The following is an 18,217-nucleotide window of genomic DNA, read 5'->3' as shown; positions in this document are numbered from 1 at the left end:
TACTTTTCCATTAAACACATTCTAAAATTAAGTATTCTGTGAATGATGACATAGATGTAAATACCCCTGGCACTACTCAAGTTTCCAGAAAAAAAATATAATTCTAAATCAAAAGGTCCTTTTGATGTGAAAGTGTAACCAGGTTTTAATACAAATACATGTTTGGGATTTTTACTCTGTTGGAATGTTTGCTTTTTAATATGACCAATTGCAAACTTTTGATCAAATAAGAATCCCATTTTTTCCCCTATTTCCTTTGTGCAGGTAGTAAGAGCTTCTTTAGAAACAGAGTAACTTAGAGTCTGAAAATGTATGAGATTAAAAAACCTCAAGAGTCTTTCATTTCTGATGTATATTCTTCTGAGCCAAAAGGATACTTGTGCTCTTTGAAAAATGGGGAAATGGATACATAAATTTTATTGACCATTTTTGTTTTGCCTGGGATAAATTCCAAATTTCCAATGACATACTGCACTGTCTTCTTACAGAAGAAATTCCACTCTGAATGTGAAATGTGTAACACTGGTGTTGGCAGAAGACTGCCTCTTGACATGCTTATATGCCTTGGGATAAGAAACAGTATTGCAACATTTCAATCTACTTTTGCCTTATTTTGAACATAAGACATGAAGTACAGAAACTTTACTAACTATTAAGCTTATTCAAAATGCATTCCTACTGGGATGGTATTCTGCCTACTCTGAACTGATATTTCCTTTGTAAACTGTGCAGGATGTTCTATAAAGAATATTTTGTACCTCAGAGACTTCCTACAACAAAGACAACATTAAATCTGATTATTTAAACAAATGTAGATAAAACATTAGTATTTTACAAGAGTTTTGCTCTCTTTAGGTTATAAAACATATTATTTTTACTAAAATGGACTACCACTAGAGAAAATGCTGCTTTGGCCAGATAGAAAATATGAATTTTTTTTTTTATTTCTCTAAGTTAGCAAATAAAACCTTTTAATATAATCTTAGCCAAGTAAAATTAAAGCTATTTCATTATTTCCTGAAATCTGTGTTGGCCAGAAACTTTTTAATATAAACAAAAGCACCCAAGGTTCAATCTAACTGAATGTACTTCCTGAAATCTATTATTTGGAATTGAACAAAATAGCACAGCTCAAAATTTTACCCTGTAAGTTTGGTTTCAAATAAAACTGAGTTTGTACATCTAGGAATAAGTCTAAACCATGACTTTCTCTGAAGAATGACAGGGGGCAGATTTACATCTATAAAAATGTTTTATCCCAAAGAAATAACTACAGTTATATATTTGTTCCAAGTAACATTAACAAACGATGAAGTACTTTGCAAAATAAAAGGAGGGAATAATTTTTAAAGACATCTGGAGAAAGAATACATTAAAATTATAAGATTTTACTAAAATCAATTTTATACCAATTTCTCCATTTACTACAGCTCTCCATTGAGTTCCCTGAATTGCACTACTAGATCCGTGCCATGGAGAAAAATTCAGAAAAGATGTTATATAATGATAAAGCTGTAAGAGTCATATTATTTTTATATTTGTGACAATAATTAGAAATTTGAATATATCAACGTGTTACGATAAATCCTATAATAATGAGATTTTTCTAAAAGGTACAACTAAATTTTGCTTTGTATTTTATAGCAATACAAAATAGGTATCTGCAATTCCTAAAAACAAGCCTGCTAGTGAACATGTCATTAAATAATGCAAGAAAAACTTCTTTCTAGCAGAATAATCCCAAACTTCATGAGCCCAGGGACAGTTCTTTATGTTTCTGTCTGGTCTTTATAACCACATAACACCCAAAGAATCAGCTACCACTGCTGCACCATAGGATATTCGCATAACCAGAGATTTAAGGAAAACTTCAAGGGTAGAGAATGATAAAGGTCCATAATGTTGTTAAAGGCATAAGAGTACTTCAGAAAACAACTTCTGAGATCCTTGTCACCAACTAATGCACTACCTAGCTTTTGTTCTTTACTTAAATGAAGACGTGAACTGAGTTAATCATTAAATTAATATTTTTGAGAGAGAGTTAGCAAGAATGGGGGTGGGGGGTGGGCAGGGAGTGGCAGAGGAAGAGGGCAAGAGAAGAGAAAATCCTAAGCAGGCTCCACGCCCAGCATGGAGCCTGAGCTTGATGCCCAGCATGGAGCCTGAGCTTGACGTGGCACTCGACCTCACAACCCTGAGATCATGACCTAAGCCAAATGAAGAGTCAGACACTTAACCCACTAAGCCACCCAGTTAATCATTTAAAAGTTTTTTGTTTCTTTTTTTTTTTTTCTTGAGAGAGATGGGGATGGGGCAGGGAAGGGCAAAAGAGAGAGAGAATCTTTTTTTTTTTTTTAAAGATTATTTATTTATTTATTTGACAGAGAGAAATCACAAGTAGGCAGAGAGGCAGGCAGAGGAGAGGAGGAAACAGGCTCCTTGCTGAGCAGAGAGCCCGATGTGGGACTCGATCCCAGGACCCTGAGATCATGACCTGAGCCGAAGGCAGCGGCTTAACCCACTGAGCCACCCAGGTGCCCCGTGAGAGAGAGAATCTTAAGAAGGCTCCATGCCCAGCCTGATGCAGGGCTCCATCTCACAATCCTGAGATCATGACCTAAGCTAAAATTGAGGGTTGGACACAACTGACTGAGCCATTCAGGTGTCCCCCCAAATCAATTTTATATTAGTAATTTATATACAAGACTAATCAACTTTTGAAAAAAAACTAAACTGTGGCAGCTAAACACTAACAGAACAAAACTATAAAATTTTCTTTGTTCAACAAATGTTACCTTACTCATCTTTGGAAACAAAAAATTTCTGTAGCTCAATAATTGAGGTATAAATGAAATTTATTCAAATAAAAACCACTCCATTAACTGTTTAAGAAAAATTTCCAAGCATAGTTTTCAATGTTTTTAGAAACTGTTTTAGAAAAGAATGTAAAATATTATCATATAGGTCAGCAAATAAATCTTCAGTAGTCAAAAGCCTTATTATAGGGGTGCGTGGGTGGCTCAGTGTGTTAAAGCCTCTGCCTTCAGCTCAGGTCATGATCTCAGGGTCCTGGGATTGAGCCCCGTATTGGGCTCTCTGCTCAGTGGGGAGCCTGCTTCGCCCCCCTCTCTACCGCCTCTCTGCCTACTTGGGATCTGTCTGTTAAATGAAAAAAAAAAAAAAAAAAAAAAAAAGCCTTATTATAGACACAGATTTGAAAGACAACTCTCATACACATGAATATCCTAAATTAAAGATCAGTATTTATAAAATCTTCAAATTTCAGATACAAGAACTGGAAATTTTACTTGGAGAAAAAAAAATCTATTTCTAAAAAACCCTTATAAGTTTTATGACCATAGTCACGTTGTATGATTTTAGTCACTGGAGAAGTTAAAACAAAAACAATGTTAGTTTTATCAGTGTCATTGCTTAAAAGCAAAACTGAAATGAAATGCAGAGAAATGAAAAAATCTAAGAAAAGCAATATGGCTTTATACCCAAAACAGTTAAAAAAATTTTTTTCCCTTTAGTTCTCCTAGAATTAGCTACTTGTTGCCCTATATTGCCATCTGGTCTATGGTGACTATTTCTAACTCTCCCCTTGCAGCCCTGGCCTTGGGATGATACTCTGATGCTGAAGTCAGCACTGAGGCTGGGACAACAGTAGCTGCTTCTGATAATCAAAGCCCTAGACAATGAATACTAGTAATGTGGACTTCCCTGAAGAAAATGCTTACCTTGAAGACTGTATTAGTTAAGTAAAGAATAAGATGAAATGTGGGGACACCAGAAAAACAATGGGAATGAGCAGTTATCAATGATGTAAGGGACAGAAAGCTGTCAGTGAAGTAAGGACAGGAAAAGGGAGGGGGAATAAGATAGATCATCTACTTCCAAAATTTTGAAATTATAAATCAGGGATCTATGAGTGAATCCAATATCCACAACAGTATCTTACAAATGAGGAAATGATAAAATATACATTGTGTGTGTGTGTGTATAATGATATAGTATATATATTACATATACAAATGATAAAATATATAGTCCTTTCATTTTGCATTTTTATATGAATAAATAATTTTTATGTGAATAAAAGCTATAAATGAAATAAAAAGATCTATTGTCTAGTTTTCTATGATGCTTCTAAGAGCTTTGTATACTTTGTTTATTGGGCAAAGGAAGTTTTATGCATCACAAGTATCAATTACCACATAAAACCACCTGAATAATACCACAGATTTGGAATTTATTTGTGTAATCGTACAAGAATGTGATGAATAATATAGCAAGAAGTTGCATAATTTAGAAGTCTTATTTAATTTTTGCTTATTTGTTAAAATAATCCCTTTTAAAAATGAATAAACAAATAAATTGCAAGCACTGGCAATCAGTAGGTTAAAAAAGAGTCAAAAGAGTATTACTAGTGGCACCTGGGGGCTCAGTAGGTTAAGCATCTGCTTTCCACTCAGGTTGTAACGCCAGGGGTTCTGGGATAGAGTCCTGCATCGGGCTCCCTGCTCCTTGCCTCTCCCTCTGCCCTTCCCCCAACTCATGCTCTCTCTGTTTCTCTCTCAAATAAATAAAAGCTTTAAAAAATTATTAAACTGACAAAGCCTGCACACATATACACACACAAGGTTGGGAAGGATGTAGAGAAACCAGAGCTACAAGTCACTGCCAGTCAGTAAGTGTATCCTTTCTGGAGGGGAATTTGGTAATATTTATTAAGAACAATGAGAAATGCTCAACCCTTTGATTCCTTAATTCAGCTAGAGGAATTTATCATATGGAAGTAATCAGAGATGAATACTCACCCAGAAAAAAACTAACACTTAAAAATTAGGCATATAACCTTCAGTATACTTATTTTTTCTTTTTTGAAACAAAAGATCATATTAAACTTTTGTTTTTTAATATGGCATTTCTTTTTACTTCATGGTATAAAATGAACTACGCTCTGACCCCCACCCCCAAAATCAATAAATATTTCTCTAATTTGAGCCTGAAGTGTATGTCTTATTAACACACACTTTAAAAAAAGCGACATGGCTCTTCTAGTTGTGGCAGCAGAATATGCTACAGATGGTGATAACTACCAATCATGCCAAATTTTACTATTTCGAAGTACTTTGTTAAGAAAAGCAAAGGAATTTGAAGTTACAGATGCCAGTTTGTTTTTATACTAAATGAACTTTAAACAAACCAACTTCTGTGTTAACACAATAAAAAATACTTAAGTTGATCAGTTCAGACACTTCTTGCAAACATTAGTGGACATGCAACATGTGACTCATATGGTAATAAGTTAAAAAATTGATCATTTCAAAGGTTAAGTTATATGCTAATTCTATACTATTGTGATTTCCTTATATGCATGACCCGTTAAGAAAAATATGTAAATCTCCTGACACATTAATTTAACTGCATGTGGTTATACAACAGTCACTCTATCTAGGGAAAGGCTGACAGTGTCTTAGGGGTTGGTGGTTCCCCTTCTGTATCACATAACAAAATCATCTTGTCCATAGTTAATGATAAATTGAGTGGTGTGAGAGAGATTATCTCCTTGACCAAACTCTACTCAGGGTCCCCTGAGATCTCTTTCAATGGGGCCCTGATTTCTGAACTGTGTCCATCTTTGCATAGTCCAATTTAAAAAGAATTCTGTTAAGTTGGTTTAGTGAGAATCTCTCATCTTCAATACCTGGTCACCCTAATATCTGATCAGGTTCCTCATCCTCTACCATCTCCCAGGTGATGTCTGAACATTTGGCTTGCCTTTAGCAAAAATCCTGTTAGATTGGTTTAGCCAGAATCCTCTTTCATCCCTGATGTTTCCTTGTAATTTTATATTCACTGATCCCTAAACTGTTCCTTGGCTATTAATTCCCACTTCTCCTTGATGGATTTGGAGTTGAACCCAATCTTCCTCCCAAGCTGCAAAACCCTACTGAGATGGTCCCAATACCTTTTGCAGGTATAGCAATGTCTCGAATGTCTTACTGTTCTTTAACAAGAGTCATGAGTAATTTTCTCTTTAAAGGTGTTAGGTTAAACTTTAAAATACAATATGTTGGTCTCTAATGTGCCCAACTTCCTATTTTGTGCCTTTTGACCTTCTACAAAGAGAGTAAAGAACCTGATTCAGGGAAGTACTATAAACCAGCAAAAGAGTGGAGTAAGTACTTACTAGTAGCTCCTTACCCAGAGAGAGCTAGACTGGGAGGGACTGACCTGAATTCCTAAGAGGGATAGCAAAGTTCAAAAATATTCCCAAGTAATTAGGAAATAATGCAAACTATCTGGAATGTATCCTAAGTAAAGTTTGGAAAGCCATCATCCTTTTAATTAAATAAAACAAATTAGAATGTTTTCACTGTTCTTCACTAATACTACATGGCTTTTATAATAAAATGTTGCTGAAATAAAAAACTGAATACCTACTGTATGCAAAGTGCTATTGAAAATTCAGGGATGAGGGACGCCTGGGTGGCTTAGTGGGTTGAGCCGCTGCCTTCGGCTCAGGTCATGATCTCAGGGTCCTGGGATTGAGTCCCGCATCGGGCTTTTAGCTCGGTGGGGAGCCTGCTTCCCTCTCCCTCTCTCTCTGCCTACCTCTCTGCCTACTTGTGATCTCTGTCTGTCAAATAAATGAATACAAATCTTAAAAAAAAATTCTTAAAAAAAAAAATTCAAAGATGGGGAAAGAACTGCTTTCCTTCAAGGTCAAGAAGTAGTAAAACACACATCAATTTTATCTCAATAAAACTGTGGGGGGAGGGAGTAAAAATAATGTCAATACAAAATACTACATGTAAATACTGTAATAAAGATAAAAAGTATGGAGGAAGTTCAGAGAAAGAAAAGATCTATTTTTTTCTGAAAACAAGTAAATACTTAATATTCACATCTGAATAACTGCTAGTTAACTCTTTTTAAAATATGTATTTAAAATCCTTCTCATTATAAATTGAAATATTTACATATACAATATTATGTCTTAGATTTTCCTTAAACTATCTCAGTAAAATAAAAATATATATATTAGGGAATACAAAACAAGAATGACAGGATGTTGAATACTGAAGCCTGGTGAAGGGTTCAGGAAAGATTGCTATACAATGCATATTTGAAAACTTCCATAATAAGAAGTAAAAAACAAATCCTGTTTGAAAAGAAACCAAATTAACCGTGACTCTGAAGCAGAATATTTATATACTGGAATAAGAAAAAATCAAAAGATCATTAAAAAGTGTCTTCTGTATAAAACTAAAACTATTATTACAAAATGAAGTGTAAAATCAAGCTACAGTTTCATTACCTCAAAACATAAATTCTACTTAAAATATTTTATTCTAATTTACACACTTTTAGACTATTAATTCATTCCCTTATTCTCTTAATATATGATAAACCCTAAATCATAAGCATTAGATAGCAGTTCATTATTCCAAATAGGATATGCTCATTTCTCAGTTAATGTACTTTCACAAACCAGTTAAAGGAAAAGCAAAGTGTCAATAAAGTCCAAACGAACAAATTTAAAAAACCCTCTAATCTATATATGTAAAAAGACTATGCCAGAACCAAAGATCCTTTGATTTTACTTTATTCCAAATATTTATAACTTGAATAGATCTAGAAAGTTGTTCTAGCTGAACAATCAATCTGTCAACATCTATGTTACCAGAATGGGGGGCACCTGGGTGGCTCAGTCAGTTATGCATCTGCTTTTGGCACAGGTCCTGATCTCCAGGTCCTGGGATAGAGGCTGTATCTGGTTTCCTGCTTAGCAGGAAGTTTGCTTCTCCCTCTCTCTCTCCCCTTTCCCACTGCTCGTTCTCTCCCTCTCAAATAAATAAATAAAATATTTTTTAAAAAGTTACCAGAATGTTTTCTAGTAAGTGTACTCACTTGCTGTTTCAATACCAGGTTCTTCACTCCTTCCATAACAAACTGTGATCCTGTATTCATGACTCGTGATAAGAGACTAGGGGCAAAAGAAAAAGATCACACTAAGTATAAATTATCTTTCTAATTTGTTACAGATAAAATATTTGCCTGATTATACACGACCTGCTGATGCTCACTTACCTACCACTTTTATTCTCAGTAAACAGAAGTGACCTTAACATTTTTGCTTCTATAGGTATCACTGCTGTAATTTTATCTAACAATAAAAGTGATAAAATACTCTGACTAGGGCTCCTACATGGCTCAGTCATTCAGTGTCTGCCTTCAGCTCAGGTCATGATCCCAGGGTCCTGGGATCAAGGCCTGCATTGGGCTCCCTGCTTAGCGGGAAGCCTGCTTCTTTCTCTCCCACTCCCCTTGCTTGTATTCCTTCTCTCACTGTCTCTCTCTCTCTCTGTCAAATAAATAAATAAAATCTTTAAAAAAAAAAATACTCTGGGGGCGCCTGGGTGGCTCAGTGGGTTAAAGCCTCTGCTTTCAGCTCAGGTCATGATCTCAGGGTCCTGGGATCGAGCCCCGCATCGGGCTCTCTGCTCGCAGGAGCCTGCTTCCCGCCCCCCCCCTCCCTGCCTGCCTCTCTGCCCACTTCTGGTCTCTATCTGTCAAATAAATAAATAAAATATTAAAAAAAAAATACTCTGACTAGTCAGTAATGATTCATAAAATCTAAAAAGCTGTCTTCGAATTAAACATTTTAATTGCTTAGTCTTAGCTGTTTAGGCATACCTTGTTTTATCATGCTTCAGTATAATGCACTTTGCATATAATGATTTTTTTTTTAAAACAAACTGAAGGTTTGTGGAAACCTTGCATGAAAGAAGTCTATTGGCACCATTTTTCCATCAGCAGTTGCTCACTTCATGGCCCTGTGTCACATTTTGGTTACTCTCACAATATGTCAAACTTTTTCATTATTACTATATTGGCTATGGTGATCTGTGATCAGTAGTCTTTGATGTTACTACTCTAATTGATTAGGGGTGCCACAATCCTCACCCATGTAAGAAAGCAAACTTAACTGACAAATGCTGGGTATGTTCTGAATGTTCTATCAACTGTCTATTCCCTTATCTCTCTTCCTCTCCTTGGGCCTTCCTGTTCCCTGACACACAATATTAAAATTGGGTCATTAATAGCCCTATAATGGCCTCTAAGTGTTCAGGTGAAAGGAAGAATCACATGTCTCTCACTTTAATTTTTGATGTCTGATCTTATTCATTTGTTACTCTTAGACAATCTCTTTTTTCACTGGACTCAGACTTAGAGGTAGAAGCTCTTAGAGAGGACAGCCTCTGCCTCTTGGCAATCTGGTCCTGGTTTTTCCTTGGCCTCCTTCATTCTCTTGGCCAAAACTTTAGCATATTCTGCAGCTTCTTCCTTACTTTTCTTAGTTTGCTGTTTCTGCAGAGCAATATATGTTTGTGTTAGAGGACATGTGGAGAACAAGATGTTGAATCTTGGATGCTTTGGTTTCTGGTTTCTTACCTTCTTTGTTTAGGGCATTTCTTACAACATAGGTGGACATCACCTTTACAGGGACTAAAAAGTTTGCAGGTTCTGCTAGCTCATTTGGGCCCCAAGCAATGAGTGCCAGTAGTATTAGTGAGTCCAGGAACATCACTAGGAACATCCCTTCCCCCACTTTTCTCACAATGACCAAGTTGAGAACATTGAGATTTGCATCCACCAAGCAACCTCAGACAGATTTGTGCTTTCTTTCTTCAGTCCTCCTTGGTCTTTCTCCAGTCTTCAGGAATGTTCCCTATTCAGCAGCAGGCAGACATGGCCGTAAGTCATGGCCCTTTACTGGGAAGCCTTGTGCGTCCTGCCACAACTGATGCAGACCACATAAACCTCCTTCACCCAGAGCACTGTGGCCATCCATTACTCATAAAAGAGGTGAAGTTTATGTTTATCACTCACTTCAGTGAGTTTCTCATAGCCAGTAGCTGGGAAAGAGATATTCAGCTTTATCCTAAAGGAGGCTACCACCTCTGGGCACCATGAAAAAGAGCACATGTCTCTCACTTTTAATCAAAAGACAGAAATAATTTGGTGAGGAAGAAGGCATCCTGAAAGCTGAGACAGGCTGAAAGTTATGCCTCTTATGTCAGTTAGCAAAGTTGTGAATGCAAAGGAAAAGTTCTAAAAGGAAATTAAAAATGCTATTCCAGTGAACACACAATAAGAAATCAAAACAGACTTATTACTGATATGGAAAATGTTGTGTAGTCTGGATAGAAGATCAAACCAGCCATAAAATTCCCTTCAGCCAAAGTCTAATCCAGAGCAAGGCCTTAATTCCCTTCAATTCTATGAAGGCTAAGAGAGGTGAGGAAGCTGCAGAAGAAAAAGATGAAGCTATCAGAAGTTGGTTCTTAAGGTTCAAGGAAGGAAGTCATCTCTATAAGGTTAAGTGCAAGGTGAAGCAGCAAGTGTTGAAGTTGAAACTGTAGCAAGTTATCCAGATTTAGCTAAGGTAATGAATGAAGGGGGTTACACTAAACAAGAGTTTTTCAATACAGATAAAATAGGACTTCTACTGGAAGAAGATGCCATCTAAGACTCTCACATCTAGCAGAATTCAAGGCTTGGCTTCAAAACTTCAAGGACAGTCTGACTCTCTTATTAAGGGCTAATGTGGCTTAAATCTACTCTCTGTTCTAGAAATGGAACAAAAACCTGGATGACAGCACATCTGTTTACATGATTTACTGAGTATTTAAGCCCAGTGTTGGAACTCACTGCTCAGAAAAACAGAAAAAAAGATTCCTTCCCAAATAGTACTGCTCACTGACAATATACCTGGCCACCTAAGAAGTGTGATGGAGATGCACAGTGAGATTAATGTTTTTTTTTTTTTCAAGCCTGCTAACGAACTACCCATCTGTAGCCCATGGATCGAGGAGTGATTCTGGTTTTCAAGTTTTCTTATTTAAGAAACATGTTTTGAGGGTGCCTGGGTGACTCAGTTGTTAAGCATCTGTTTTCAGCTCCAGTCATGATCCCAGGGTCCTGCAGTCAAGCCCCACATCAGGCTCCCTGCTGGACAGGAAGCCTGCTTCTCCCTTTCCCGCTTCCCCTGCTTGTGTTCCCTCTCTCATTGTCTGTCTGTCAAATAAATAAAACCTTAAATTTAAAAAAAAAATTATAATATAGCTGCCACGTATAGTGATTCCTCTGATGGATATGAGCAAACTAAACTGAAACTGTTCAAGGTTTTACCATTCTAGATGCCACTAAGAACATTCATGATTCATGGGATGAGGTCAAAATATCAACATGAACGAAAGTATGAAATAAGGTGATTCCAACATGCCAGATGACTTAGAGGGATTCGGGACTTCAGTGGAGGACTGCAGATGTGGTAGAAATAGAGAGCTAGAATTGGAAGTGAAGCCTCAAGATGTGACTGAGTTGCTGTAATCTCATGATACAACTTTAATGAGTAAGGAGTTGTTGCTTGAGATGAGCAAAGAAAGTAGAGCAAGGAAAGTAGTTTCTTGAGACTGAATCTACTCCTGATGAAGATGCTGTAAAGACTGCTGAAATGACAACAAATGACTCAGAATATTCCATAAATTCTGTTGATAAAGCAGTGGCTAGGGTTTGCAGGACTGGCCCCAATTTTCTACTCCAGGTAAAATGCTATCAAGCCATATGCACTGCTACAAAAAAAACTGTGAAGGAAGAGTCCATCAATGCAACAAACCTTACTGTAATCTTACGGTAAGAAACTGCCACAGTTACCACAACCTTCAGGAACCACCACCCTGATCAGTCAACAACCATCAACATTAAGACAAGACTCTCCACCATCAAAAAGATTATGACTCGATGAAAACTCAGAGGATGGTTAACGTATTTTAGCAATAAGTTATTTTTAAATTAAGTATGTACATTTTTTGACAATACGCTGCTACACCTTAACTGACTACAGTATTGTGCAAACATAAATAACCTGCATGCATGGGAAACCCAAAAAATTAATTTTGAGTTGCTTTACTGTGATATTCACTTTATTGCAGTAGTCTGGAAATTAACGCACAGTATCTCTGAGGTATGCCTATCGTTTTTAGGCAAATTATAATTTGAAGAGAATTCCCTGCTTTGCTTTCTTGATTGACTTAATACCAAAATAATAAAATTAAAGATAGTAAATAAGATAACTTGTTTTAGGAATTAAAACACACTAACAAGTTGAAAATATATATGAGTGTAAGTATTATGAGTAGGTCAAAAGTTACTATTTTCTCTATATCACAGAAGCTAGATCCAGTCCTGTTTATATGATCTCCCCACAATACATAACATCTATGATATAAAAATGTGAAGCACAACATAACTCAATTCTGAAGCAATGTTTATTGTCTGAATTTTTAACAACAAAAAATAACACCAAACAATGACGTGCCACGTTGGGTTTACATTTGTGGCTTAATCTCTCACTCTGAATCAAAGGATGCTTTGTGGGATGGAATGGTATTCCTGTATTATGATTATCAGAAGGCTAGGGATATCCTTCAAATCAAGATTTTTCTATAACACATTTTATTAAAATTCTCAAGTATGAAATCCATAAGAAACCTAATGGGCTCTTAATATTTAGTTAAAATTTTATGAAACTGGAAAGTCTATTAAAAAGATGAGAGTAATTTTCCAAATAAATTTCCTTTTCCTTTACCCTTTCTGAAATGAAGACCTGGATAAGATGGAAAATCCTTCTTTAACAGAAACAAGAGAAAGTAATCTTTGTTTGAATAAGAGTTCAGAGATAGTTCCCTGGTACCAGGAAACTTAAGTGCTAACCTACACAGCACTGCATGAAGGTGAGACTAGCTGGATTAATTTTGTCAAAGCACTTACAAGGTCCTGCCTTAGGCTGAGTGTTTTTGCTTTTTGCAAATTGTTTCATTAAAACCTGAAGCTCAGGGTGGGGCTAGAATAAGACTGTTTTTGCCTGGGCTACACACTTTTCTTCTAAATTCTAAAAATTAAGGAATTTGAAATAAATATGGTATATAAAAAAAAGAGCAGTGGGAATTACCTTGTTCAGCTACTTTGAAAATCATGCATACTATAGGATGTTCTGGAATCAGAAGTCAGACCCACCTCTGGGGACTTCCTCTTTTCATTTAACAGTATGCCTAGATCTATCCCGAAGCTAAGTCTAGAATGCCAAGCTCCAAATCTATATTACTTATCAATGCTGATGTAAGAATAGCTTTAACCTTCATATAACTTCTGAAAATGGAAAATGTAATTTTTTAAAAAAGATTTTATTTATTTATTTGACAGAGATCACAAGTAGGCAGAGAGGCAGGCAGAGAGATAGGGGGAAGCAGGCTCTCTGCTCAGCAGGGTGCCTGATTCGGGGCTCGATCCCAGGACCCTGGGATCATGACCTGAGCCGAAGGCAGAGGCTTAACCCACTGAGCCACCCAGGTGCCCCTGAAAAATGTAATGTTTTAAGAAGGCGCAGGAGAAGCCAATATCTCATACCATGTAAAATATATTAACTTACATTTAAAAATGAGAATTTAAACATAAGGAAGGCAAAAGCATGTTGACATTCATCGCACAAAGAAAACATTCTGAATTCAAAGTGTCTGTGTGTTTCTGGGCACCTGTGTGGCTCAGTTGGTTAAGTATCTGACTCTTTGTTTCAGCTTAGGCTCCCTGCTCATCAGAGAGTCTGCTTGAAGATTCCCTCCCACTGCCCTTCCCCCATCGCTCACTCCCTCTTTCTCTCTGAAGTAAACAAATCATTAAAAAAAAAAAAAAAAGAAAATTAAAAAAACCCCTAACCTCCCCCCAACCAAAAACAAAGTGTCAGTGTATTTTTAAGGCATGTGAGTCTAATTATGATCTGCAGTACCAGACTTATTCAATCAGAATTATTAAAAATACTTACCCCATTGGTTTCGTGGTAGTATTACCATAGCTGGCAGGAGCTGAGGCCATCTTGGCAAAAGCCCTGTGAAATAAGAAAGTTGTATTAAAAAGTTGATTATCAGAGCTAACATTCAGCATCACAAAACTGAAAACTCTATTGGCTGTAACTTTTACTATGCAGACATTTTCCGAAAATAGCAATCATTTTTCAATTAATACAGTGTTTCAGTACAATTAGCACTGAAACAAGTACATAAATACCCTTTATTATTTTTAATCACATAAAATGATACCCAAGTACAGTACAATTAGTGCTGAAACACTGAAATCCTTAAAAAAACACAAATGCATTTATTTTCTAAACTTCAAGATTTTTTTCCTATTATTATAAACTGATTAACATGAAACAGACTTGCTGCCTTAAAAGAATAATCATGTACTGATTAAATCTCTTTATTGTTCCCCACATTCCATACTTCCTCATCCTCAGACATATATCTTTGCTCATGCTGTCCTTTGAGGGGAATAAACTGACTGCTTTCTTCTCCCTCTGCCTGCTGTTCTGCCTACTTGTGTGCTTGCTCTCTCTCTCTCTCTCTCTTTCTCTGGCAAATAAATAAAATATTTAAAGGAAAAGAAAAATTCAAAAAAAATAAAAAGAAAAAAATAAAGAAAATTTTAAAAGTTAACTTTGAAAGACTAAGGAATCATGGGAAAAAAAAGCCATGAATTCCATGTGCTATATTCCCCCAGCACTGGGGTTTTGCAGTTCTCATTTATTGGTAAACTTGGTCTTGGCTAGATGTTCTTGCTGATCTTCTGGGGAGGGGTCTGTTGCAGTGATTCTCAAGTGTCTTTGCCCCAAGCCGAATTGCACGGCCCTTGCCAGGGGCCAGGCTAACTAATATGCTCGGGTTTGCTCTTAGTAGCTTTTGTTCCCTGAAAGCTTTCTGTACAGCTTTGGAGGAGAGAATGAAAATGGCTGTCTCCCTGGTCTCGGGCCACACTCCTTGCTCACCTGGCCTACGACTAAGCATTTCCATCTTTAGCACAGGGCCCCATTTGGAATCTCCAAACCCAGCAGATTCCTGTAGTGTGCTCCCATGCCACTCCTCCCGGGGGAGGGAGGGGAGCTCTGTTTTTGCAGCCAGCTTCCCCGCTCTGATACGTGGGAGCTTTGCCACACTCAGGCACCCCCAGTCTTTCTGTGCCCCCGAGGGTCCTGAGACCACAGTGTACCAGTGAGGGCTCTACACCCCACTTAGCCACTGGAGTGACATTCCCTCAGTTGAGCAGACTTTTAAAAGTTCAGTTTTGTGCATTGTGCTCTGCTGCTCTGTCAGTTGCCAGGAGCCAGCTGACATGGGGGGTCGGGGGAGCTCTATTTTATTTTGAATTTTTCTTTTCCTTTAAATATTTTATTTATTTGCCAGAGAGAGAGAGATAGAGAGAGAGCAAGCACACAAGTAGGCAGAACAGCAGGCAGAGGGAGAGGGAGAAGCAAGCTCTCCGCTGAGCAGGGAGCCTGATGCAGGGCTTGATCCCAGGACCCTAGGATCACAATGCCAGCCAAAGGCAGACACTTAATCAACTGAGCCACTCAGCCACCCCTCTTCTTTCCTTTTTCAACCAACTTATTATCTTAACAATTCTTTTAAAATCTTAATTTTCACTTTTATAGTCATATTTTATTCCTTCATTGTAGTTAACCTTATTTTTTGTATATATGTAAGTTTTTCTTTCTTTAAAATTTTGGCAGACAGTCTCTTCTAAAGAGCCAAAATATGCCCAAAATCTAGTGAGTGCCTCTGTTTTATTCCCCAGCCTGATTTTATTCTTTTTTTTTTTTTTCCCTTATCCCTTCAGTTTCGGGTCTCTTCTGATTTGTGTAGTGTATATTTTTCTGGGGTCATTGTTACCTTTTAGCATCTTGTTCTCTTATATATCTATTCTTTTCTGGACAAAATGGAAAAACAAAAAAAAAAAAACCAGAAAAATTCACCTCAAAAAAAGAAATAAGAGGCAGTACCAACTGACAGGGACCTAATTAACATGGACATTAGTCAGACATTGGAGCTACAGGTCAGAATGATGATTATAAAGATAATAGCTGGGCTTGAAAAAAGCATAGAGGATACTAGAGAATCCCTTTTTGGAGATGTAAAGTCTAACCAAGTCGAAATCAAAAAGGCTATTAATGAGATGCAAAAAAAAAAAATGGAGGCTCTAACTCCTGGAATAAATGAGGCAGAAGACAGAATTAGTGATACAGAAGACCAAATGATGGAGAATAAAGAAGCTGAGAAAAAGAGAGATAAACAACTACTGGATCACGAGGGGAGAATCTGAGAGATAAGTGATATCATAAACAAAACAATATAATAATAGGGATTCGAGAAGAAGAAAAGAAGGGCAGATGGTATATTGGACCACAGTATAGTGGAGAACTTCCCTAATTTGGGGAAGGAAACAGGCATCAAAATCGAGAAGGCACAGAGAACCCTTGTCAAAAATCAATAAAAATATGTCAACACCCGATCATCTAATAGTAAAACTTACAAATCTCAAAGACAAAGAGAAAATTCTGAAGGCAGCTCAGGACAAGAGGTCTATAACCTATAATGGTAGAAACAACAGACTGGCAGCAGACCTATCCAGTGACCTGGCAGGCCAGAAAGGACTGGCATGACATATTCAGAGCACCAACTAAGAAAAATATGCAGTCAAGAATACTATATCCAGTTAGGCTGTCATTGAAAATAGGAGAGTTAAAAAGCTTCCAGGACAAACAAAAACTAAAAGAATTTGCAAACACCAAACCAGCCCTACAGGAAATATTGAAAGAGGTCCTCTAAGCAAAGCTAGAATCTTAAAGTAACATAGACCAGAAAGGAACAGAGACAATATACAGTAACAGTCACCTTACAAGCAATACAATGGCACTAAATTCATACCTTTCAATAGTTACTCTGAACGTAAATGGGCTAAATGCCCCAATTAAACTGTTCAAAATCCTTGGGATTCAGCAAAGGTGGTACTAAGAGTAAAGTATACAGCAATACAAGCCTTTCTCAAGAAACAAGAAAGGTTTCAAATATACAACCTAACCCTACACCTAAAGGAGCTGGAAAAAGAACAGCAAATAGAGCCCAAACACAGCAGAAGAGAAATAATAAAAGATCTGAGCAGAAATCAACAAAAGAGAAATGAAAAGAACAGCAGAACAGATCAATGAAACTAGGAGTTGGTTCTTTGAAAGAGTAAGATTGATAACCCCCTAGCCAGACTTATCAAACAGAAAAGCTAAAGGACCCAAATAAATAAAATCATAAATGAAAGAGGAGAGATCACAACCAACACCAAAGAAATACAAATAATTATAAGAACATATTATGAGCAACTATATGCCAACAAATCAGACAATCTGGAAGAAATGGATGCATTCCTAGAGATGTAAAAACTACCAAAACTGAACCAGGAAGAAAGAGAAAGAGAAAACCTGAACAGACCCATAACTAGCAAGGAAACTTGAAGCAGTCATAAAAAAAATCTCCCAAAGAACAAAAGCCCAGGGCCAGATGGCTTCCCAGGGAAAATCTACCAAATATTTAAAGAAGAATTAAGACCCATTCTTCCGAAACTGTTTCAAAAAACAGAAATGGAAGGAAAACTTCCAAACTCATTTTAGGCCAGCATTACCTTGATCCCAAAGCCAAACAAAGACCCCATCAAAAAGGATAATTATAGACCAATATCCCTGATGAACATGGATGCAAAAATTTTCACCAAAACACTAGCCAAAAGAGTTCAGTGATACATTAAAAAGATTATTCACCACAACCAAGTGGGATTTATTCCTGGACTGCAAGGTTGGTTCAACATCCATGAATCAATCAATGTGATACACTACACATTAATAAAAGAATAAGAATCATATGATACTCTCAATAGATGCAGAAAAAGCATCTGACATAATAAAGCATCCCTTCTTGATTAAAAGTCTTCACAGTATAGGAACAGAGGGAACATAACTCAGTTTCAGAAAAGCCATTTATGGAATGCTCATAGCGAATATCACTCTCAATGGGAAAAACTGAGAGCTTTTCCCCTAAGGTCAGGAACACGGCAGGGCTGTCCATGATCACCATTGCTATTCAACATAGTACTAGAAGTCCTAACCTTAGCAATCAGACAACAGAAAGAAATAAAAGGCATCCAAATTGGCAAAGAAGTCATACTTTCACTCTTTGCAGGTAATATGATACTTTATGTGGAAACCCAAAAGACTCCACCCCAAACCTGCTAGAACTCATACAGGAATTCAGAAAAGTGTCAGGATATA

General features: G+C 36.9%; 1 protein-coding gene across 3 annotated transcripts in view; it reads right to left on the bottom strand.

Annotated features, from left to right (window-relative positions):
* Positions 1–18,217, bottom strand: part of SCFD1 (sec1 family domain containing 1) — a 107,710-nt gene that overhangs the window by 18,352 nt on the left and 71,141 nt on the right. For all 3 annotated transcript variants that reach the window (XR_006602829.1, XM_013057596.2, XM_004755155.3), the window contains exons 18-19: positions 13,895–13,957; positions 7,921–7,996 (exon numbers count right to left, since the gene is read on the bottom strand). Coding sequence is in view for 2 of the 3 variants with exons in the window: in XM_013057596.2 (XP_012913050.1) it covers positions 7,921–7,996; positions 13,895–13,957 (139 nt within the window). In the remaining variant the exon portion in view is untranslated. The remainder of the gene's footprint in view (positions 1–7,920; positions 7,997–13,894; positions 13,958–18,217) is intronic.

The sequence above is a fragment of the Mustela putorius genome, unplaced genomic scaffold (genome assembly GCF_011764305.1).
Source record: "Mustela putorius furo isolate JIRA1106 unplaced genomic scaffold, ASM1176430v1.1 tig00003898_pilon_pilon_pilon, whole genome shotgun sequence".
NCBI classification, from domain to species: domain Eukaryota; kingdom Metazoa; phylum Chordata; class Mammalia; order Carnivora; family Mustelidae; genus Mustela; species Mustela putorius.
This window is presented reverse-complemented; position numbering and strand designations above follow the sequence as displayed.